Genomic DNA, 25,120 nt, shown 5'->3' on the forward strand with positions numbered 1-25,120 from the left:
TAAACCCTGATACCTGATTCACGAAAACTCCTACCACAGTTAAAGAGGTCAAAGCAAAGTCAAGCAAAGTCTTGGCATTACATTCCTTTTGTGGAATTTTACCTTTCTGTTTCAACAGACTTTGCAGCCGATTTTTAGTGTACAGAATCATATGGATCCTACTGACACTAAGAACCTTTTCAGGTCGGGGCTAGAACATACGACAACTGGTTAGACTGGTAAGACTGGTAAGACCAGCGTCCTATGCATTGAACTGCCAACCCGGGTCGAGGTTCAAGAGTTCAAGAGGTGTTTCCTTATATCATATTAAACTACTGCATGTGTTCTTAAAACAGGAAGCATTATTTAGTGCATATCGTCTTATTTGGAATAGTAACTATATTGACTGTATTGTTGTATACAAGCAACACTCGCTTGTGGTCTCAAATAAAAAAGTATTTACTCCTGGTGACCTAAATCTCAACACAAAGTTTGTTCTGTGGACAGTTTTCTGTTGTGTGGTTGTGCTGGCGTCTATTGTCGTGAAATGAGACTAGATCAGTCTCATTCGCTAGATGAATACTGCACTATGTTCTAAACAAATGTCTACGGTGCACAATCAGTAGAGAACCTGTGGTAAACGATTTTTTATTTGTTCTGACAATTTTGTTACTTTTAAAGCACTACAAAGCTCTGACTAAACACTATAAACTCAACTATCACATGGCGAGTGTGTGCACATGAGTTGCTGCACAGATTAAAGAAGAGAAAGAATTACTCAGCTCAGCTCCGAGATTTGTTTGTTAAATAAAAAATCCTATCTGAAAGTATAACGTTTTCTCATTGTATTGAAAAACACAAGCGAATCTCCATTCCTCAATCTTTAGTTTTCACTTACAACGGACTGTTACATCTGCTATTATACCACATAAGCAGTGCACAACTAGTCAATTTTGTTACGAGCCGCCCTTCACTAACGCAACTAACGTATCCAGGGTTTTTGGTCTTCATACACAGTTTAATCGGTGTATGGTGAGCTAAAATAGAAGGATATTCTATCGTTTCTTATAAAATGTATTAAGAAGCTATAGTTGAAGGTGGTCATCATTCTTCCATCAATCAGTAAATGAATCTGTGCTGAATCAACTTTGATAGCTTTCCGGGAAGACTGAAGGCAGGCATTTTGAAAATTTCTAAATCCTTTTGAAGGTTGGAGGTTTTATTAAATATGCATTTAATGCATACCAGAAAAACTTCAGCATTTATTCAAGGGTACAGAACGATTTGTTTATATTTTGTGTTTCCCACCTTACTTACTACAAAATTTCTTTCGTATATTACTAGTTGCTTAAAGTTGCTAATAATATAAACAAACAAACAACTTGTTTCCATATTCCTTTTATCTTGCCTTTGTATCAGAAGCCAAGGCAAGGCACCAATCTACAAATAACCAGGGGAAGGTGCAACGTGAGCCATTTTTTTATTACCTTTAAATTGTCGCAAGATTGTGCTAATTCCGAGAAAAATCAGAATAATTAGAGCAAAAATCTCTTTTGAAGGACACAAAAAATCATGATTTATTTGTGCCATAAATTTAATACGACATGAAATTCGCAATTATGGCACTGTCAGAACAACAAAAGTATGAAAAAATAATTGATGTTGTATTACCATTGTCTTGATCATGGGAAATGGAAGTTTTAAAAGACTATAGCAAGGTTATCAAAAGATAATTTCCAAATAAAACTTTCTGAATCATCTAATATTATACTATTATACTGATAGGATGTGATATTCGAACAAGATACTAGCACTGCATAGAAACAAAAACATTATATTACAACCAAATCGAACTTTTGCCTTAACTATTGCAGTGTTCGCAGTCGAACTTTTGTGCAATGTACTTACATTTTCATGATCGCTGTTCGTGCACTTACTTTTCTTTATGTTCGCATACGCACTATTTCGGCATTGGCAAGGCGAACTATGCGATTAAAATCGGCACTGGTGTGTGCTCGCCAAAAGTTGCATCTACCCCAAATGACTGCTGGATAATTTGGACTTTGGACACCATGAAATATTCTGGCTACTGACCTACCACTGAAATTATTTTCCGGATAACGCTGAATGAGTGTTCTGATGTCACTAAGTAACTGAGAATCGGGTGTATCATCGGGCTATAAAATATAAAAAAAGCAAAATAATTTTATCTCCATTTCTTGTCTACCTAAAAATCCTACCTCCGGTATTAACTCCACATCTTCGTTTGCGATATCCATTTGGAAATACTCCCGAATAATCTTCTTTAGCTTATCTGAAGGGCCCTGTGGACAATCAGCTGCACTGAACGGCAAATATGTTTTTGAGGCCACTGAAGACAGTGCAGAGAAAACACTCTGAAGTTGTATGAGTTGAGTTTTTTCCTGGTTTGAGACACGTGCGTATAACGAGTCTAGATTAGAATCCAGTTCCTCATTTGTCAAATCTCCTGGAGCACGGATACGAAAGCCCAAATCGGAGAAACTAACACTTATGGCGGATCGTTTTCGAATATTGTTTTCTGGAAGGTATGAAAATACAAAATATCAGTTTTTCTTATGTCAATCCAAAGGATACAAACTAAACTCACCAACGGTCCACTCTAGATTTTTCAACTGGAACTTCACAACGCCGCTATCCCAACCGATAGAAGCGGCAACATCTATTACGGGAAATTCGATGAAGGTTGCCGCATCATGTGAAATTCCTTTTTTCAGATCTAGAGCTATCGCCATCGCTAAAGGAGGACATTGCTTCGCGGCAGATTTTAAAGCCTTTGGCCCAGCATAAGACATTACTTTGCACATGATGTATGCCCGGCTTAACACCTGAATAAAACGTTCTTCGTGCAATTCCAGATAGCACAGGAGTGTGGAAATGTTTTCTTCTGGAATATCTAACTGTCGAATGGTTGACTCTATCGAAAAACATACTTCATGTCCGGGGCAGATACGTTTCTTAGCCATAGGTTTCAAGAAATTTGGTTTGTCCCCAAGTTGCTCCGGAAAATCATCCGACCAATCGATACCGTTCAGTGATTCTACATGTTTTCGATGTTCTTCGGAGAAGTTTCTGTAAAGTTTACAACAAACTATGATAACATCCAAAAAGCCCTCAAAATGAAATATAGCTTCAAATCTACAAGCATTCTTTCATTCTGAGGAACAAGCGAATTTGTTTTCAATTCGTACTTATCCTCGAAATTTTTCACGCAAGCACATGGAACAAAAATTTTCTGCAACAATTTCCTAATAACGTGTCGGTCGATAGAGTTTGCATAGACATGTCTTTTCAATTCATTCCTATCGTTTCCTTTGCTATCTAAAAACACATGACAATGAGAAATGCATCCGTCGCGACCAGCGCGACCAACTTCCTGCACATAACTTTCAAAATTCTTTGGCATATTGTAATGGATGATTGCGCGTATATCCGACTTGTTGATGCCCATTCCGAAAGCGATCGTAGCGACAACGATCCGTAAATCACCGCTCATAAATGCGTTCTGAATAGTTTTCCTCCTCGATGACGGCAACCCGGCATGGTACGGTTCAGCTGTAATATTTACCCTTTTACGTTTTTTCCCGGCATTGGTCTCCTGTTCCGTTCTATGAGGATCTTGAAAACATGTACGCAGGAAAGCTGCTATACGTTCGCACTCGTCTCGCCGGGTGCAATAAACGATGATTGAACGTAACTCACTAAACCGGTCCGACTGTAACAACCGCAACAAAGCTGCATCACGGTTAGCGTCCTTAGAAACCGTTAGAATTAAATTGTCCGGCAATGGTATATCACTAATGATGCCGTTTGTACCGTCCGGGATACCCAAGTGGTCAACGATACTATGCCTGTAAGTATTGAAATAATTCAGAGCTATCTCTGGAGCATGAACCGTTCTCATATGAGATTGCGGACAAGTCTTAAGTCGTATCGATTGAACGAGCTAAAATGAGTGTAAATTATTTTTTACTTGCCTTGTCTGATATGTGGCTGTCGCCGTTAACCCAAGAATCGTTCGAACACCCAGCTTTTCCTTCAGTACCTAGAGGAATATGAAGACCAATATCATATTTGTAGAGTGTGTTGTTTCTACAGTAGCCACTTACTCTGCATATCATCAGATAACTCGGTCGGAAATTGTGACTCCACTGAGACACGCAATGGGCTTCATCTATACACGCAAATGCAATCGGAGGCAGTTGTCGTAGAAGGGAGCCGAATCCGGTAGATTTCTCACCCGATACTACAGCTTCCGGGGATACAAGAATCACATCTAATTCGCCTGATGAGATAGCAGCCATTGTTTTGTCTCGAACTCTAGAAACATTCCCGAAACAATATTACAACATCTCTAGAAAGAACCTTTTTAATCTTACTTCGGTGTTTGATTGGTATGCAAACATTGGGCATTTATAAAGTCCGGAACGCCATGTACCTGATCTTCCATGAGGGAAACAAGAGGAGAAATGACTAACGTGACACATTTCCTGTGCTTACGATAGAGATAGGCGGGTAATTGATAGCAAAGTGATTTTCCAGATCCTGTGCTCAGTGTAACTAGTGTCGAAACACCGCAGAGGACTCGCATAATAGCTCGCTCCTGTCCGGCACGAAATTCGGCATGACCGAACATTCGTAGTGCATTGCGAACCTCGGTTGGTGTCGGCGGTAAAGAACCATCCGCCAGGAGTTGAAAAATTGGTTCAATTTTGTCCTTATTTCCAACAGTGTAATCCAGTATTCCGGATTTTTTAAGGAAATCATCTGGTATGACGTGTCTGATTTGGGTAAGATGCTGAGTTTTAGGCGGAAGATCTTCGTACTCTTCGTCGGCATCACCCACTCTAGAACCTTGGCCTGTGCTAGTGCTAGTGGATTCTTCTTTCCATAGTGGGTTATCTACTACCGGAAGATTCTGAATTTTGTTTGCGTGGACAACCAGGGACTTTGCCTTCGCCATTGAATCGGCTTCTTCTAAGGTAGGAAATTCGGATTCTTCCTGGCCAACGGCATCAAGTGGAAGCAAATTTTCACTTTTTACCTTGCAACTTCGGGCCATATGCCCCACTCCGCCACACTGAAAACAGGTGAGCACCCCTCCATCACATCCTCCCATATCCATATCTGGTCCAGCGAGGGCAGCAATTTTCTTCTTTTTCCACAACGACTTTTTGTACCTACTGTAATTGATAGTTTTTTTACCCTTCACAAAAACTTTCTTCTTGAGATCTACTCTGACAAAATTCTCGTTCAATTTTCCGGCGGCAACCTTCTTTTTCAAAGCTGCCTCCTTGGCAGTCGTTACATCATTACTTTTGAGTCTGCTGCTAGTGGCTGTTTTAGTCGGCACACCCTGAATAAATTCCTCAATGGTCTCGGTACTTTTCTTCAACTCGCCTATGTCGATTCGGGGAACATTATTCAAACTTTCAATGCCGAATTCTAAAACATATTCATTAAAATCTTCTTCCCTCTTGGGTGAAACATCTCGGTGTGCAGATTTGCCTTTGATTGCCTTGGTCTTGGTAACTTTCTTTTTGCCTTTTCCGGTGTTTCCACCGATTCGCGGAGAAGCTGGACTTTTCTTAGCACTCCCTGAACGACGCTTTCGGCCACTCACTGGAGACACCGATGCAGCTTTAGATTTACTCCGAGCTTTACGGGTTGTTTTTGATTCCTTTTTCTTCGATTTAGCTGCGGTTGCTTCAACAATAGGCGCATCCGCCGATATGTCGCCGTTACATTCATCCGGATCGTGATCGTTCATCGAATGGTCGTTTTTGTCCGTTACAAAATCTGGATCCTTGTCCTCGTCGTCAAAGTTTTCATCAAGATCATCAACTACTTCATCTTCGCTAACTGTGGACGTATAACTAACCAATTTCCGAGCACGCGTTAAAACTCTACGCGTGGTATTCTGGAAGAAGAATAAGAATATACGCATATCAGCTAAATAAAAATACGAATAATGAACTAGGTTGAGGCCATCGTCCAAGTACCATGCGCGCGGGTGGTTTTAGAAAATTTTCGATGGAAAATTTGAAAAATTTGCCAAAACCAAAAACATACAGAACTTTGAAAAACTTTTGTCTATCTGCAGGGTGAAAATGGCTGAAAAATTCGGAAGATTTTCCGAGTGTTATCAAAAATAGCTCTGAAAAAGTAGTGTTTTTGTGATCTTTCACAATTATTTGGAAAACATAATGCGATGAAATGATATTTTATTTCAAATAAACCTTACAAGGATTACATTCCGACACATTTTTGGAAAAGCTTTTCACGCTTTCAAGCTTTGTCATGGAAAATCAATGTATTTCATATAACCGATGTCGTTGTATTTTGACGATTTGGAAGTACTAAATGATGTACAAATTATTTTGAAACAATGGTAATTCAATTAAGGGCTGAAGTAGGTCGCGTATAACCACGTGACTCGCTCTGCATATTACAGTTCCCTCCATGCTCTCTCGCAAATGTGCAAAATGACTCTCGATGTGGCCGGGTGGCCAAGAAAGTTTTGATATTTTCGTACTACATCATATAAAATCCAATAAAGCTACCGCTTGTTTGGCAGCCTTGCTGAGCCGATTTTATTTCTCTCTCATGTTTCGTTACGTTACTAGGAAACAAGAGCAGAAAACAATGACGCCGTCATAGAAATCGACTTACCTTTACAAAAATAACATTCACTTCATTTTTATCGCGACAACATATATGTTTTTATGAGGTGTACGTTATTTGGCCGAATTTTGTTTGGCATAAATTTATTTGGCATAAATTTGACTGGCATAACTTTTGATTGGCATAAATTTGTTTGGCGTAATGTCTTTTGACATAAAACAAAAAGACATACTGTTTCATTTGGCATAACTGTTGTTTGGCATAATTTTCATCTGGCATAATTTCAATTGTGCATATTTTCTTTAGATATTCTATTTATTCTGGGAGTATTTCCGATTAGTGCTCGATTCTTACTCTCGATTCTTCAGTGAATGGCTTTGTTATGTGTCTGTCAATGTGGCGCAGCCACATAAACGAAGCCAAGGAGGCTCGGTGGCACTCAGCCACCGAGACGACGCCGGCTGAGTCGGCTGCCGACCCGCCGTCGGAAGCGGCGGCCCCCGCACACAAACCTGTAATCCACTCGTTTGCCCGGTCTATTCAAAGCTAGGAGCTATCACTTGGCCTCGCATTAAAAAAACCGCAAGGCGGCAAAGCCGCCTTTAGAATTTATTTTCTAGTTTTAGACCACAACGAGGAAGCCGCCAAGCCGCCGAGGTAACGCAGTCCGAGTCGTCCAATCACTAATCGGAAAACCTATAATCCAAGTGTTTCAGGCCGTTATGTATTTGAACCTTTTTAATTACTCCCAGAATGAAACGAATCAAAAGAAAATATGCACAATTGAAATCATGCCAAATGAAAATTATGCCAAACAACAATTATGCCAAATGAAACAGAATATATTTTTTATTTTATGCCCAACGACATTATGCCAAATAGATTTATGCCAAACAAATTTATGCCAAACAAAGTTATGCCAAGCAAAATTCGGCCAAATAACGTACACCCGTTTTTATGCACTAGTCGCATCTAAATTAAATTATCTAGACATTGTCAGGATAGAATGTTGATCCATGCTTTTTTTTTTTTTTTTTTCAAATAAAATTTTTATTAGGCTCATTTGCTTTAGCTTAACGTGGCCGATTGTCTTGTTGTTAGGGAGAGAGAAAGGGATGCCGTATTACTGGGCGGCATACTCCCCAGTTAGTAAGGGGACATAGGGAGGGTGGGACCTACACAGTATTGAATTGAAATTTGAATACATCATTGGTTTGTGGCATACATCTTTTAGACACATTTTGCGTTCGATGAATCTTCATGTTTTTCAGCTTGTAGCAGTGAAGAGATTATTCTGGATTGGGATGCTTCGTTGGTGTGTTCTGACGTTGATGTGACGTTTTTGGGTAGCTTCCAGCAACTCAGTCAGTTCAAGGCAGGTGCATGCTCCGAAGCATCGTTTATACAGGCCATACTTCCAGCAACGTAAAGAAGAGTGCGGTAGAGCTGTAGACGAGAAAGAGATAGGGAGAGCACTAAATTTGAGCATTGATAGTTTTCAATAAGTTATAGATGAGAGTCATATAAGGAAGATTTCGAGTTGCCAAGACGTCGCGGACTGGTACGAAGGGTGGTATACCTCGGGCCCGAAGGGAACCTATGAGTTGGGACCTGGCATCACAATACTCGACACATGTCCAAACAACATGTTCGATGTCATGATAACCCTCACCGCAAACGCAGACACCACTCTCAGCGAGCCCCACACGACGGAGATGCGCGCTGAACATATAATGATTAGACATGAGCCTTGACATTACACGAATAAAGTCTCGGCTCACGTCTAACCCCCGGAACCAAGCTTTCGTCGATACCTGTGGGATTATTGAGTGTAACCATCGTCCCAGAGTTCCACTATTCCATGTATTCTGCCAGCTAGCTAGAGTTTTCTGACGACAGCAACTGAAAAATTCATTGAAGCAGATTGGTCTTTCATAGATATCACCTTCTAGTGCGCCCACCTTGGCTAACGAGTCCGCCCTCTCATTGCCCCGTATGGAACAATGTGAGGGGACCCAAACCAAGGTAATCTGGTATGATTTTGCAGATAAAGCACTCAATTGTTCCCGTATTTTCCCCAGGAAATACGGTGAGTGCTTTCCAGGCTTCACTGAACGGAGAGCCTCAATGGAACTGAGACTGTCCGATACAATGAAGTAGTGATCTGTGGGCAGAGTGTCAATGATCTCAAGGGTATACTGAATTGCAGCTAGTTCTGCGACGTAAACTGAAGCTGGATCACTGAGTTTATAGGAAGCGGTGAAATTTACATTGAATATACCGAAGCCAGTGGACCCGTCTAGATATGATCCGTCAGTGTAAAACATTTTATTACAGTCGACTTCTTTAAATTTATTATTAAAAATTTTTGGGATCTCTTGAGGGCGTACAGGATCCGGGATTCCACAAATTTCTTCTTTCATGGATGTGTCGAAAAGCACAGTAGAATTAGAAGTATCCACAAAATGAACACGATTGGGAACAAACGAAGAAGGATTTATATTCTGAGCCATGTAGTCAAAATACAAGGACATAAAACGGGTTTGTGAATTAAGCTCGACGAGCTTTTCAAAGTTTTCTATCACCATCGGATTCAAAATGTCGCATCGGATTAGCAGTCGATATGAGAGATCCCAGAACCTGTTTTTCAACGGTAAGACGTCCGCCAGCACTTCAAGACTCATCGTATGGGTTGATTGCATGCAACCCAAGGCAATACGTAAACAACGATACTGAATTCTTTCCAGTTTAATGAAATGAATATTCGTAGCGGAGCGGAAACAGAAACATCCATATTCCATTACTGACAATATCGTCGTTTTGTACAACCTGATCAGGTCTCCTGGGTAAGAGCCCCACCAAGTTCCGGTTATTGTACGAAGGAAATTGATTCTCTGTAGGCATTTTCGTTTCAAATACCTAATGTGACATCCCCAGGTACCTTTGGAATCGAACCAGACCCCGAGATATTTAAATGTGAAAACCTGAGCTATGGTTTCACCCCCTAGTTGAAGCTGTAATTGCGCAGGTTCTCGCTTCCTTGAAAATACAACCAGCTCAGTTTTCTCCGTAGAGAACTCGATACCCATTTGAAAAGCCCATGTCGACAAGTTGTCGAGGGTATCTTGCAATGGTCCTTGGAGATCGGCAGCTTTGGGTCCTATAATAGACATAACACTGTCGTCGGCAAGTTGTCTTAGCGTGCAAGATGTGTTGATACATTCATCAATGTTATTTACGTAAAAGTTGTATAAAAGGGGGCTTAAGCATGAGCCCTGAGGAAGACCCATGTAACTGAATCGCTTTGTCGTCAAATCACCATGCTCAAAATGCATGTGTTTCTCGGACAATAGATTATATAAAAAGTTGTTCAAAACTGGTGAAAGACCATGCTGATGCAACTTCTCAGATAGAACGTTAATGGAAACTGAATCGAATGCCCCCTTGATGTCGAGGAAAACTGATGCCATTTGTTCTTTACGAGCAAATGCCATTTGAATTTCTGTTGAGAGCAACGCTAGACAATCGTTCGTTCCTTTGCCCCTGCGGAACCCAAATTGTGTACATGAAAGCAATCCATTTGTTTCAACCCAATTGTCTAGACGGAAGAGAATCATTTTCTCCAACAATTTCCGAATACAGGAAAGCATAGCAATCGGCCGATACGAATTGTGATCGGAGGCTGGTTTTCCAGGTTTTTGAATAGTAATAACTCTCACTTCTCTCCATTCGTGTGGGACAATATTACCCTCGAGGAACTTGTTGAATAAATTCAACAAGCGCCTTTTGGCAGAGTCGGGCAGATTTTTCAACAAGTTGAATTTAATTCTGTCTAACCCCGGGGCTCTATTGTTACACGACAAGAGCGCAAGTGAGAACTCTACCATCGAAAACGGTGTTTCGTTTGTATTCAATGTCGCGACGCGGGATATCTTCTGTTCCGGAACAGAATCAGGACATACTTTCTTAGCGAAATCAAATATCCAGCGGTTAGAATATTCCTCGCTTTCGTTCGCGTGATTTCGATTGCGCATGCGACGGGCCGTATTCCAAAGAGTGCTCATTGCTGTTTCTCTCGTTAATCCGTCAACAAACCTTCGCCAGTAACCGCGTTTCTTAGCTTTAATCAGACTTTTCATTTGAAATTCTAACGCCGCGTATTTCCGATAATTATCTGGAGTTCCGTTCCTTCTAAACGAGATGAAGGCTGAAGCTTTTTTCGTTTTCAGCTCTGAGCACTCTTTGTCCCACCATGGGTTGGGAGAACGCATACTAGTTTGCGCGCTAGGTACTCGTTTCGTCTGAGCTTGAATTGCGGTGTCAAGAATCAAGCCAGCCAAAAATGTATACTCTTCCTCCGGAGGAAGCTCCTGTGATGTTTCTAGTTTCTCAGACATCGAGCTCGCGTAACGTTTCCAATCAATGTTTCGTGTGAAATCGTACGAAACATTGATTGTTTCCGATGGTCTTCCACGGTTGGTTATAGAAACTATGATCGGCAAGTGATCGCTACCGTGAGGATCACAGATTACCTTCCACTTGCAATCTAACTGTAGCGATGTCGAGCAAAGGGATAAATCCAGCGCACTTGGTTGTGCTGGCGGTCTAGGGTTCCGTGTCATTTCTCCCGTGTTTAGAATTGTCAAATTGAAGTTGTCACACAGATCTTGGATTAACGAAGAACGATTATCATCATATAAGCAGCCCCATCCTGTACCATGCGAGTTAAAGTCCCCTAAAACCAGCCGCGGTGAAGGAAGAAGTTCTATGATGTCTGCAAGCCGACGATGCCCTATCGAGACTCTGGGAGGAATGTAGATAGAAGCTATACATAGATCTTTGCCTTTAATATTAATTTGGCAAGCAACAACTTCAATTCCCGGTGTCGAGGGGAGGTTAATACGATAAAATGAATAGCACTTTTTAATCCCTAAAAGTACCCCTCCATAAGAGTCTTCTCGGTCCAGGCGGATTATGTTAAAATTATGGAAGTCGAGGTTGATGTTAGAAGTAAGCCAAGTTTCACTCAAGGAGAATACATCGCAATTATGAGTATGTATTAAGTGTTTGAAAGAATCAAGTTTTGGGATGATACTTCTGCAATTCCACTGAAGCACAATGATCATATCTTCGATTCTCAGTGGTAAATTATCCATCAAAAGATACGATCGCTGCAAGGAGGGGCCATTGTTCAGTCAACTGTTTTAAAAATGTCCTTACTGTTGGCAGTAGAGCAGTTAGGAAGCTTTTCAGAGGATCAGTAATATTGAAGGCTGTTAATATCCAGTCCACGATATCAGAAAATTTCAATAATTCAGCGTTTGTTGGATTTTCTGGTTGTGCTTTGGGGTCATTCGGGTTTTTTGATGCCCCAGGAAGTGCTGGGTACTCCTTATCATCCCTAAGTTTTTGAACCCAGGAGGTGTTTGCTTCGGTTTTGAGTCAGCACTTTTTGTTTCCGTTTGGTTCTTTTATGACGAAGAGGACAGTCTGAGGCCTTTACGAGGAAGCTTGGGAGAAGCCAGATTTTGTCTTTTCCTGCTTCCTTCAACCTGTGTGTAGGAAGGTCCTTCGCCTGGGTCGTCAGAGGTATCCTCTTCAACTGGCAAGATTGCAAACGGGTTCTCAGGGGTTGATGGAGTGGTTCTTTTTAAGATTTCCGCATAAGAACGTTTGGAACGTTCTTTCACGGATCGCTTCAATTTCTCCGCACGCTGTATGTACGTAGGGCACACCGAAAGATCATGAGGATTCTCCCCGCAGTAGCAACACTTTTCCACTGCTCTTCTGCAGAGATCGTCCTCATGGGCCTCTCCGCATTTGCCGCATCGCAGTTTGTTGCAACAATAGGTTGCCGTATGACCTAGCTGTTTGCAGCTTGTACAATGCATTACCCGCGGTACATACAGCCGAACAGGTAGACGAACTCCACTCACTACCAAATAATTTGGAAGTGCAGATCCGGCAAAAGTCACGCGAAATGAGTCCGATTGGTAAAATTTACCATCTATCGATTTGGAGTGCAATTGCTTGCAATTGCTTGGAGTGCAATCGGACAGGCCTCAGACTGTCCTCTTCGTCACAAAAGAACCAAACGGAAACAAAAAGTGCTGACTCAAAACCGAAGCAAACACCTCCTGGGTTCAAAAACTTAGGGATGATAAGGAGTACCCAGCACTTCCTGGGGCATCAAAAAACCCGAATGACCCCAAAGCACAACCAGAAAATCCAACAAACGCTGAATTATTGAAATTTTTTTGAAACGGCCTACCCCGTCCTTCATCAGATCTTCGATTGTCAGACTTTCGTCACGGACCACACCGTCGATCTACACCACATGAGACGGGACGTACACGCGGTACTCCTTCGTGAACAACTCGCTGGTAGCAATCTCGTTTGCTTGCTTCAAGTCGGACACAACAACGCGTAACTTGTTTGGCGAAACCTTATCTATTGTTTTTATTGCCGAGAAATGATTTTCCAGGTCCCGAGCAATATTTAAAACTCTGAGAGACTTTAATTTGGGCCGGAAGTATACCACCCACGGACCCCCCGAGCCATCGTCTTGGTAAACTTTTTGGCGAGCAGGCAATATCTTAGAGGGAGATGGAGGCATCGGAGAGGGAGATGGCATTGGCCTATACTACAGCCTCTGCTGTGATAGGCACCTTCGTCTTACCGATGTCGATTGTTAAAAAAACGCGTGTGCTCACTTCGAACATTCGGTTACGAATGATCCATGCTTTTGAAGGCGAGATATTCAATGAACAAGTTGAAAGACGATGTTTTCAGTTATGCAATTCTTCCTTCAGGAGAAAGACTTTCCTGACCGCTAAAATCAAGGAATCATTCTGAAATTTTTACAGAATAATCTAAACTAATTTTCTAAGAGACTGTTAGTTGGGCTTTTTTATATTCGTAACCGTTTCTGAGAAAATCAGATTTGAGGCGTAAAAATAGCCCTCTAAAACGCTCTAAAAAACACTGGCCTCAGCCCTTAATAAACGGAATAATGTTAGTTTTGTAAAGTTTTCTACGTTTCCCACAGGACAAGATCAATTTTTCAATGAAGCACAAAAACACTCATTTTCCAAGGCTATTTTTGATATCACTCGGAAAATTCTCCGAATTGTCCAGCTATTTTCACGCTGCAGATAGATACAAGTTTTTCAAAGGTCTGTATAATTTTGGTTTTGGCAATTTTTTCATATTTTCCATCGAAAATTTTCTAGAATCACCCGCGCGCATGGTACTTGAACGATGGCCTTATTAACGTTCGGGCCACATTATTTTCTGATAATATACCATGCATTCTCTGCACTTCTTGAAAATTTTCTTGTTGGCATCACCTCACTTGAGATGACGCCGATTAATGGTCCAGAAACTTAGACCATAATACCAATTGCATTTTCGTTCAAGTCCAATGGACTTTTTTTCACTGGACTATTAGTGAAAACCTCGCTGTGTTGCAACATCGAGTCGCTAAAGTACGACTAAAAATTCATTCTTCTTCAGGAAATAATTGAATGTTCAAGTGTTAATTTTAAGTATTCTCAAAAATTTACTTATTGTTGAAATATTCTTACAAAACTGTCCTTTTCTGAATTACCTTCGACTGTGGCATCTTCTTCTTTATTCTTGTTTTAGTTGCTGTAACCTTTTTCTCGACTCGAGGCTCTCTTTCTTTCTGTTCGTTTATGTTTTCCGGGTCCTGATTTTCCACTTCAATATTTATCTTTCCTTTGTGCAAATCCTTTTCCATTGCTAGAGTTTCTTGGTTAGTAACTTTGTCATCCTTGGTTAGTTTCACATTCGTATTAGTGAACACTTTCCTTTTTTTGGTAATATGACGTACATTGCCTGCTATGGACGTATCGTTTCGTCCGGCCTCATCTTCACTGTTTTCAACTACCCCATCCGAGTCCGAATTCAAATTTCTATCATAAGCCGTATTTTGAGCAACAATATTACTTTCACAGAACGAACTCATGCTCAAGGACGAGATGCCGAAGCTGCTCGAAGTGTCCACTGTCGTCGCAGTCGAGCTATCCAGTAAGGGTAAACTGATGTTACTCAATCCATATTTTTTAGGCCGAGAATCACTGTCCATTGTTGTAACCATACCAAGCTCGGACGATTGACGATTAAGCCATCCCTGGTCCAATTGATTCAGTGGTTCTTTGGCTGGAAGATTCAGCTTTATATTCTGAATGGGAGATATTTCTTGTGTTTGTTTCGATTTTTCGTTCAACAGTGTCTCCAGATCAGGAAGAGCCTCCTTCCAGTTGGATGCTACAGGTGTATTTAAATTTGCAGTGGACATTGCAAAAGAATTAGTAGGAAACGATTTCCGAGGGTTTCTCTTTGGAAGCATTCCCGAAGCACTCATCAATAGCATTGTTGGCGGCTTCGATCTAGGCTTGACATGTTCTTTTTTTGTCGATTGTACTGTCGTTGCTTTCGGTTTGTTCAATTCTTTGCCCCATGCTTTACTATTCAGTTCCAATTCTTGTTCCGCTTCGAAGTCGGTCACTTTGTCTGCAATCTTATCGGTTAGTAAACTACTGATAGATAAATTTGACTCTTTTAGTTCACTCAAATTGGAAAAGTTAGTTTCTATAAAACTTTCTTGCGAAAGGTTCGATTCCATCTGAGACACTAGCGAACAGTCAAAATCATCGTCATCATCCAGCGCATCTTGTAAAGTGTTCTCAAGTAGTGACGTTTTTAGTTTGTAGTACATTTTATACGCGTCCCGTACGTCCGCCGAAGAATCACGAATATCGTGCTGCAATAAAAGTTCAAATACTAAACTATAAGCCATTTAATTACTTTGAAAATGCAATACCTTCGATGGAATTCGTCCATGTTTTTTACGAAATTCTTTTTCCCACAATTTCACTTTGCACTTATATTTATGGTACCTGGTACGGAACACCGCATCTTCCATTATGTAATTCAGTAAAAAAAATCACTTTTTTATATCATTTTTTTTACCCCGGCTTAAAAATCATAAAAATCTGCATTCCGCAGTGAAATTACAAGAATATTAAAATAAAACCGTAGAAGTTCAACGAAATCTTACGCGCGCGAAATACTATCATAATAAACCACGAGGGGTATGTCAATGGTTATGTTTTGAACATTTAGTAAGCACACTGAGAAAAAAAAACTTCTCGCGGCTAGTTCAAATTACACACAAAAAATAATCAATTCTTTAAAGTTTCCAATATAAATCGAATGCTTGTGGTTTCAACTTGAAAGTTTTGCGAAGAGAAAGCATCAAATTTAAAATCGATACGGTAGTTCGCGAAAGAAAAAGTAAACAGAAAGAAATTGTCATTTGCTCTTTTGTCGTGGGACTACCGAATTCATAGTTATTACAGACTCTCATAGTAACAGACCGGCGAGTACTTCTTAGAGAGCCAAACGAACCGTCAAAATCCTATACTAGAGCTTGGGAATTTGACGGTTCATTTGGCTCCCTAAGAAGTATTCGTCAGTCTGTTACTATGAGAGTCTGTAATAATTGTAGTCAGAGTTGCAATTTGTCATTCACGTCCAATGACATTAACAGACTGAATAAAATCATCGTCAACTGTAATCTATAATGTGTACTTCAAAATATAGCATTGAATGTCGATATATAGCACGACGGAACGTTGTTGTAAAACAATGCTCAGTTACGCTTTGAATGCAAGTGTAATGCACATTACTTTGAAATATGTAGGATTAGTGTAATTATACATTAACAATGTAAAAATAGAGTTGTAAATGTGCAGTGATATAATGCATATGGTTAGTTGGGAGGTTTACTTCCTTCCAAACTTGTATTGTTGCTATGGTATTTTACCGCAATTTTCTAGATGTATTCTAGAAGCAGCTTAGAAGCAAAGATAAACTCAAGATGGAAATGTCTACGATTTCTCAAGTACCATTCAAATAGGACCCCTCGATGATTTCGGTTCACCGTCAGTTGTACTTCAATTATTATTTGAAACAAAACAACAAGCGTCGAATCGCTACATGCGTCGTAACTATGACAGTGTTTGTTTATATAGAATTAACCTTAAGTTGCAATACGATAGAAATTGCAGTTTTCCGCTGCATATCGAGTGGATGTTGCAACAGGAAAACAAAAATCAATTAGAATTATTGCTAAGAATCTATTCAATTTGCAATATTCTTATCTTAAGAAGCATTAAAGCGAATGGATGTTGCAACATATTTTGTGCGGTATGTTTACTTCCTTCCAAACTTGTATTGTTGCTATGGAATGTTACCGTCATTTTCAAATGTTTATCGACGCTTTTTAACGAAGGGTCAACAAAATTACACCATTACTAAGTTCACTGGTTCACGATTACTGGTTCGATAATTTTCGATGAATCGTATGGGACATAGTAATCTTGAGTTTATCTTTGTTAGAAGTTCGTTCGGTTGCGTCGCGCGAACCTTCAAGTGTGGATGATTACTTTAAAATGGGCTGCTTAGAATGCTATTGACGAGCTTTGAGAGCTACCTAAGTCAAATCAGTCCCTTTTATCCGAACTTTTGGTTAGTTGGCTATTTTTCGATGGATCCTATGGGACATTGTAATCTTGATTTTCTCTTTGGTTTATCGACGCTTATTGACGAAGGGCCAATAAAATGCTTCATAACTAAGCTCACTGGTTTACAATCTCTGATCCAACATTTTTGGAGGACTGTATGGAACATTGTAATCTTGAGTTTATCTTTGGTTCCATCACCAAGTAGAAGTATACTCAGCCAAAGACAGGCGACTCTTTTTATTTTCTCTCGCATTGCCTGTTGAATTAAAAAACAAAGAAAGTGCTAACATAAACATAAATCGATGAAGTTCATTATTCTTTGCAAAAAGTCATCGGACTTGAAGTTTATTGGAGTAAATGAAAATATTTCAATATTTATGCTTTTCGATCATTATTTAGTCGCATCGTAATCAAACAGTCAGAGAAGAAATAAATATAATACCAATTGCATCATCAATCAAAGAGCGTCCTGACGAGTGAAATATCGAGAGAATTTTAGGTTTGACATACCGGCTCACAGACACTCAATACATGGTGATTTTGGTTGGCTGCTGTTTAGTAACATAAGCTATCCAATCAACGAACTACTGAATTTCGGGATATTCTCGAATATTACAGAATATTTTTTTTCATTGTGCTGCCTTTTATGTAAATATACACTGCACCGATTCAGTGTTGCTTGATTGTTAAAAAGTTCTATAACTGTTATTTCGACAAAAAATACAATTGTAGCGAAATCAAAAAAATCTTTCAACTGCAACTTTTGCCAAATATTTTAAAAGTTTTTCTGGTTAAATTTATGATATTTTGGAGACTTTCAAAAGCAAAGTTGGTGATTTTTTAAGCACAATATTATTTTCTCGTGTGCAGATACACGACCGAAGCCACAGAGTTAATGGATTATCTTATATCCTGTATAGCCTATCAGCTCGGGCATAGTTCATTAATGGCTAGTGTAAAACAAAGCTCCAGCATAACTACACACAATATTGGCATGACATAAAACGACGAGAAATTTACAGTGCTACTTCAAGTAGAAAGGTAGACGAAAACAAACATGTACGAGAAAATCTTCTTACAGTATTTCTATCGTTCGGTCTTGATTGACGGTTAAGCAAAATTAACGATAACTTTACACCATGACGTCAACCCATTGTAGAGTACACAGGAGAGATTATTATTTCAGACCTATTTCTCAAATTAAACTATCGCAAAACGCAGAACTAATTTGATGCAAACTTGTATACAACTGTGACGTTCGTGAGGTAAAGATAAATTATACTAAACTAGAGTGCCTATAACCAGAGTGACGAGTTCTCATTCGTAATGTTGGCAACAATTCGAAACATTTAATCCGAAATGTTGGCAGTGTCGTTTGCTTTACATTGTAATTGATAGGTCGTTTGCTCGTTTGGAATTGAAAGCTGTCATTCCAAATGAACAGCTGTCGTCACTCTGGTTATAGGCCATCTAGCCTCCCAAAATCGAACTCAGGTGGGAACGGATTGAAATCTCAATGAAGATAAATGTAATTCGATTGGTTTTTGCTGACTTCTTGAGTTCTGATTGAAATAATTTTGTTCTGTCGTTTCTCTCGCATAAACCCTATGATAAAAAGTAATCAAATAACTTTACTTTACCGGCGAACGACCGCAACTTGTTTAAAGCCGGGTATAAATAAACGATATAAAAAGAAAAAAAAAACTTTACTTTTTATTTTTTGTGCAAGCAGCCAAAAAGCCGTGCCCATTCGAATCATTTTCAATTTTAAATACATTCCACCCAATTTGGGGGCTCCGTTCAATAACCTAAATTAATGTAAAGTGGCTCTAAGTAGTTTCCGTAAGGCACGTGCAAAAAATACTTTTAGATAAGTTATATCTACTCAATGGTAAGTTGAATTTACTTTACAGTTGAGTCGTCTTGACTCAATTTCAGGTTGATACGGTTTATTTATTTTTAACCTATTGTACGAAACCCTCGTTGTTGGGTGATTTTGCTCTTTGTATTTTGACAACAATGAAAAGAGCGAATGAAAAACAATATTCAAAGAACTCAAAATTAAGTAAAAAAAGTCAAATAACAGTAAGTTTTTTTCCGTGTACAGTTAACAATCGTGCTGAATTGAACTGTCAAAACATTTTTATTAAGAATGGTGTCATAGATGTCGTCCACAATGCGAAATGAACTGGTGGTCAAATTTTTCTGTGTATGACTGCGGTTGTCGTTTCATTTTGTGAAAAACAGAAAGATGTGAGAAAGAATAACGTAAGGGACAAATCCAGCCCGGTATCAACAATAGGCGCTCTAGCCAGTGCTATCGTAACCAGAGTTGCCAGGTTATTTTTCCAAAAATCTGTCAAAACTCAAAAAAATATCTGGATTTGTCTGGGTCTACTATATACAAAGAAATTTTTGCCGGGCTTCACTTTCAGTTTCCCCATTTATCCTATAGATGCCAAAACCCGTAAAGATCTAGCGAAATCTGACAATATCTAGAAAAATTAGGAAAATCTGGGAAAATTTGGAAAATCTGGCAAAAGATCTGGTTAGTTCGAGTGTCTGGCGAAGCGAGAAAAATCTGTCATTTACCAGACAAATCTGGCAACCTGGCAACGCTGATCGTAACCAACATCTCGGTCCTTCGGGGCCTTCAAAGCTAGCAAGTCAGTGAGAGCAAAGTAAATAAAATGAAGTAAAATATAACACTTCATCGATTGTGAAAGTCAGTATTACAATTGGGCACCGCACGTTTCATAACGATATCACATTTATAATCAAACATATAAAAATCTGTATAACTTTACGTCTGCTCAGCGGATTATGCTGATCCGGGGGTTTGCGTCAGTATAATCTGCTGACGCACTGATGAGTCGAAGACGAAACGTAAACTTAATTTAAAATGGTTATGTGCACCTAGCATAAATTTGGGGGTACAAGCAAGCTTTTTCCCCTTCAAATTATCATATAAAAATCAACAAATCACAGATATTTAGCATCAACAAACTTTTATTTATGTTTACATACTTCTTCGTTGTTTTCGTATTTGCGGAAAAGATGATGGTCACAAAAACATGGCGGCCTAGCAGGAACTTGGACAAATCCGACAAATCACTTTAAAACAGCGATGACAGATCTACGGAAATCTCTGTAGATCTACGGATCCGAAGACTTTCCGTAGACAAAATCTAAGGAAATTGGATATTTTTCTGCTGAAATCTACGGAAATTAGAATTTATCAACGGAGAACTACGGGAACTAGATATGTCTAACAAGCAAAAAAAAAGCTTTCCATTACTACTATCTGGCATCGTTGCTTTAAACTCTGAACTAAGTTAGGCGAATGAATTTAGCAATAAAATTCAGAGTTTACATGCAATTAAATATTGGGAGAAACTTGCTAACGTTTGTTCGGCCACCAGTTCATTTTACCTCGGTGGCGCCAGCCAGTGTTTTGCTGACTTGTGTTTTGCTGATATGTATGAGTAAGTTTGTGATTAAGTGATGTGATGGTGAGCAGGAAAAAAATTGAGTAGACGAAAAATAGAAGTTACCACCAGAATTGCCAACAAAAACTGCTTTCTTTCTGAGAAGTTACAGGGCAGTAATATTTCAGTCCTATTTGCATCCACAAAACTCCAGTGTAACTTTTCAATCGTCGGACTTATTGCATATAAAAGATCGTATCCGAGACCTTCTGTTTGACATAACAGCAGCTGTAGAGATTGAGCAAAAGTTTCTGATAGCTTGAGAAGAAAAGAGTCGCTTGAAGAAGTATCTACGGATATACTTTTATTTGTCTCGAGTATCATAACAAGCGAACAATATTTTTTTAGCAAACTGAAATCCACTTTGTGAGAGTTGAAATGATAAAATTATTTTCGCTAAAACAGCAGAAAAAAGATGGTGAGGCAACGCCAAAAACTGGTCCCCAGAAGAAAGCTTTCACTGCTGCCCAACTAAGGATTACGAAAGGTAAACAATGGCAGCCAAATTTTGCTTAGCCTTACAGTGATATATATTCTTGTTTTTTCAGATATAAACGAGTTAAACCTGCCCAAAACCTGTGCCACTGAGTTTCCCGATCCAGACGATCTACTTAATTTCAAACTAATCATTTGTCCAGATGAGGGATTTTATAAAGGTGGTCGATTTGTGTTCAATTTCAAGGTGAGTATGGTGAAAATCTCATACAACAGTCCAAGGTCAGATAATTTTTGAAAAAAAACAAATGGGAAACAGGAATTTTTTGTTTGCCTAATATTTTAAAATTTTCTTTTGGAACTAAGAATATCGACTAGTCCATCCCATCTACTAGTTACACTTTTTGAGAGTCATGGTGCGTATGTTCCCATGTATCAAGTGGATTAAAAATGTAATTGTTACCTTTCTTATATACAATCACTGTGAAAATATCATATACCATTCGAATTAGTTCGTCGAAATCGCAAAATAACTGTGCTGCCGCTTCAAGTATAACTGTCCTGTATGCAAGGTGTGACAATTAAGTAATGAGACTGATTCCATAAAAATAACTACTCTCGTCACAGAGGCCTGCATGTCTGTAATCGACTCAAGATGGGTTCTCTTGACCACCGATTTTGTTCTAGGAAAGAAAAAGGCACTATCACCATGCACTGTTACAATTTTACCACAAGCGCGACAATAAAAGCAGATTCATTAGTTAATGGTCACATATCGTATATAGGAAATCCTTTAGAATATAGGACGATTATGCGTAGAAGGGTAGTGTGTGAGTGTTTGTAATATTTGCGTGCGCTCATTTTCCTTAGATATGGTTTGACCGATTTCATCGAACTTAAACTCAAATGAAAGGTTTTGTCTTATACAAAGTTCTTGCTATTTCCGAATCCAATTACCGGGTCCGAATTTACAGGGTTATTATAATATTAGTGCCAAAAATTAATATTGACACAATAACTTTTCTCGAAGATGGCTGAACCGATTTTCACTTACTTAGTTTCTAATGAAAGAGCTAAGCATTACAAAGGAATATCTTGAATTTTATTTAGATCCAAGCTCCGGTTCCGGAGCAAAGTGATGCAAGTAAACAAAAATATATTTCAAGTTTTTCATGTGGCCACGAAAACTTTTAATATTGGTTAGAGAAATCTTTTAATTTGTAGACTGCTAAACAATCGATTTCAGCTATACCGGTTCCCAGTTCCGGAAAAACCGAAAACAGTGATCAAAAACTCAAAAACGGATATCTTTTTGTTTTTGTTTTCGGAGATAGCTGAATTTATTTTTATAAGCTTAGAAAAGTGCCTTAGTAATATTCATGAAAACATGAGTTTAATTAGAAAGGCATCATCACTCTACTATGTGGATTAAAAGAGGCTTTCGAAGTTTCGTTCGACTGATTTTCACAAAATTTAATTCAACTGGGAGATCTATGATCCCAAAGATTGCTATGAAGTTTTATTCGAGTGCGACATCCGCTTTTGTAATTACAAGGTTGAAAATATTTGAAAACTTTCAACAATCATTCGAGTAACTCTGCTGAGAACGTAAAAAGACCTTGTTTGCTGATAGTCAAATATCACCTCGATTTATCAGGAACAGGAACATTCCATGGTGGCAAGTGACCGAGAAAACCGGTATAATGTAGGGAATACGATTTCATCGGAAAAGGCCAAGAATTTTATGCAATTATGGTATTAAGACATCTGAACCAAAGTGAATTCCTACTCGGTCTTTCGATGGACCAGACATCCACTCATACAATTCGAATTTTCTCCGCATGTGCATGTGTTCTCTATTGGTCAGATCTCTAGTTTCTTACATACGACATAAAATATGCTTTTGGAGAAGTACTGACTGATGTTATGCTGCTTCACATTTGATGTATAACAAAATTGATCCAAATTCCATTTGGTTATGAAAGTTCTTTGACCTTACTAGCTCCTGAAGGTATGAAAAATTTCAATAAGCACTTTCTTGAATCCTCTCCAAAGGTCGGTCCCAACTATCCACACGAGCCACCTAAGGTAAAATGCGAAACGCAGGTGTATCACCCCAACATTGACCTGGAGGGTAACGTATGTCTCAACATTCTACGGGAAGATTGGAAACCAGTGCTCACCATCAACTCGATCGTCTACGGACTGCAGTACTTGTTCTTGGTAAGAGACCCTTTCTGCATGCGGTCCGAGTTTTTTCAGATAACAAATGTTACTCTCATCAACAGGAACCCAATCCAGAAGATCCGTTGAATCGGGAGGCCGCTGAAGTACTGCAAACAAACCGACGTCTTTTCGAGCATAACGTTTTCAAAGCAATGCGTGGTAGCTATATTGGAGAGACCTACTTCGAGCGTTGTCTCAAGTGATATATAAATTCTACACCTCTAAAATGTTGCGTTTATTTAATTATTCTTACGATTGGCGGACGCTATTATATAGACTTTAAGTATAACTAAATGGTCGAAACGGGAAGAATAATATATGCCAACTGTGGAGTAGGCTGTAGAACACACGATCTGATGAAAATCCACAAACAGGAAAAGGAGTGTAATAAATAAAGCAGCGCAAACATGATTATGAAACGGTAGAAACTGTAGAGGAAAGAAGTGCAAAAGCTGAGCCGCAAAATATAGATTCACATTTAGTTATAAAATTACATCAAGTAAAATATATTTGTACCGAACACTAAAAAACAGCTTCGAGTCAAAAATAGTATATAAAACCTTGTACACATACTGAAACAGATTGCAGCTTGAAGGTATGAAATACACAAAACCTTTAAAATCACAAAACAAAATTAATATGAATGTCAACATTCAGTTCAAACAGTGCACGGTTGCATGAAAAAAAAAACAGAACACCCAAAACCAAGTTTGTAGCGAAAAGAGAGAAAATAAATAAATAGAAATATATCACACAAATGCTGATTTCTCTACACTTTATAAACTCTACTGTATTCACTTTTGCAGACTCGTTAAACACAAGGTAGTAACAAAAATGTTCTACGATTAATGATTGTACTGACATTAGCGACAAGAGATATGGCAGATTTAAATATAGAAATTTTAACCAACAAAGTTTAGTTTTCTGTACTGATATTTCATTGAATTTATTAAACGAATCATAAGCCAAAATATTGGTTTCGAATAATGAAACGTGTTCATGATTAAGAACAAACTTTTCGTTCGCAAAATGTATTTGCAGTCCCGAGATGGTATTAGATGCCCGAGATGGCTTCTCTGTTGGGTAGAGCATTATGCATAGCGCTGGAGTAAGACGGTATAAGTTCTCGTTATGACAGATGGCGTCACTAATTAAAAAAAAGTTTTAAGCGTTCAGTAGTCAAAATTTCGTTACACTCGGTTCATTATTTCGTTAGTTATTGTGCCTTCAGTAACACTACTTCTAAGCATTATACGTTATCTGCCCCAAGCAAATAAATCATTATTGAGTAGTATGCTGAATTTAAATGTGGTCGTGCACAACACCAATGATGCTCTGGTCGTCCAAATGAGACAGTTGCTTCGGCAATCGTCTCATAACCTCATTCCATCATTTCGGAAATGTGAAAAATGAAATTGCAGGAGATAGCTGACATCGTGAAGATATCAAAAGGAAGTGTGTTCCCAATTTTGCAAAAACTGTTTTAAAAGTGAGTTATCAAATGCACTATGTCACAAGTCGATCGTTACGATGAAATTCGAATTTCTACCATGTCCACCATGTTCGCCATATTTAGCCTCCGGTGACCATTGCTCAAATTTAAAAAAGAAACTTGCTTGAAAGCGTTTTGCATGTAATGATTAGGTAACTGAAAACTGAAGTGTTTTTGAGGCTATGGAGAATTCGTATTGTCAGACCGGGAACTTTTTGACCGTCGTATTATGTACCCACTAATCAGATATCCGATGGCCTTAGGTTAATCAATCTCCCCTATGT

At 39.0% G+C, this 25,120-nt stretch overlaps 2 protein-coding genes across 2 annotated transcripts; one reads left to right on the forward strand and one right to left on the reverse strand.

Annotated features, from left to right (window-relative positions):
• Nucleotides 1-1,833: 1,833 nt before the first annotated feature.
• Nucleotides 1,834-15,748, reverse strand: LOC131437242 (ATP-dependent DNA helicase Q4). The gene is made up of 9 exons (XM_058606457.1): nucleotides 15,491-15,748; nucleotides 14,252-15,430; nucleotides 4,398-5,938; nucleotides 4,128-4,338; nucleotides 3,996-4,063; nucleotides 3,210-3,869; nucleotides 2,609-3,090; nucleotides 2,220-2,539; nucleotides 1,834-2,156 (listed from the first exon to the last, which is right to left on the reverse strand). The coding sequence occupies exons 1-9, from the start codon at nucleotides 15,590-15,592 to the stop codon at nucleotides 1,923-1,925; spliced, it is 4,797 nt and encodes a 1,598-aa protein (XP_058462440.1). The 5' UTR covers nucleotides 15,593-15,748; the 3' UTR covers nucleotides 1,834-1,922.
• A 4,923-nt stretch (nucleotides 15,749-20,671) lies between these two features.
• On the forward strand, nucleotides 20,672-24,258 carry LOC131436641 (NEDD8-conjugating enzyme Ubc12). The gene is made up of 5 exons (XM_058605476.1): nucleotides 20,672-20,969; nucleotides 21,032-21,170; nucleotides 21,232-21,365; nucleotides 23,174-23,341; nucleotides 23,407-24,258. The coding sequence occupies exons 2-5, from the start codon at nucleotides 21,062-21,064 to the stop codon at nucleotides 23,545-23,547; spliced, it is 552 nt and encodes a 183-aa protein (XP_058461459.1). The 5' UTR covers nucleotides 20,672-20,969; nucleotides 21,032-21,061; the 3' UTR covers nucleotides 23,548-24,258.
• Nucleotides 24,259-25,120: the final 862 nt, after the last annotated feature.

Source organism: Malaya genurostris, chromosome 3 (genome assembly GCF_030247185.1).
Source record: "Malaya genurostris strain Urasoe2022 chromosome 3, Malgen_1.1, whole genome shotgun sequence".
NCBI classification, from domain to species: domain Eukaryota; kingdom Metazoa; phylum Arthropoda; class Insecta; order Diptera; family Culicidae; genus Malaya; species Malaya genurostris.

Excerpts from the sequence above, each read along its gene's own strand:
- LOC131436641 (XM_058605476.1), top strand. The coding sequence starts at position 21,062 with ATGATAAAATTATTTTCGCTAAAACAGCAGAAAAAAGATGGTGAGGCA. Across the intron at positions 21,171-21,231 it reads CCAACTAAGGATTACGAAAG|ATATAAACGAGTTAAACCTG; the intron begins GTAAACAATGGC and ends TTGTTTTTTCAG. Across the intron at positions 23,342-23,406 it reads GACTGCAGTACTTGTTCTTG|GAACCCAATCCAGAAGATCC; the intron begins GTAAGAGACCCT and ends TCTCATCAACAG.
- LOC131437242 (XM_058606457.1), bottom strand. The coding sequence starts at position 15,592 with ATGGAAGATGCGGTGTTCCGTACCAGGTACCATAAATATAAGTGCAAA. Across the intron at positions 3,870-3,995 it reads ACAGCCACATATCAGACAAG|GCATAGTATCGTTGACCACT; the intron begins GCAAGTAAAAAA and ends CAATACTTACAG. Across the intron at positions 2,157-2,219 it reads ATGTGGAGTTAATACCGGAG|CCCGATGATACACCCGATTC; the intron begins GTAGGATTTTTA and ends TATATTTTATAG.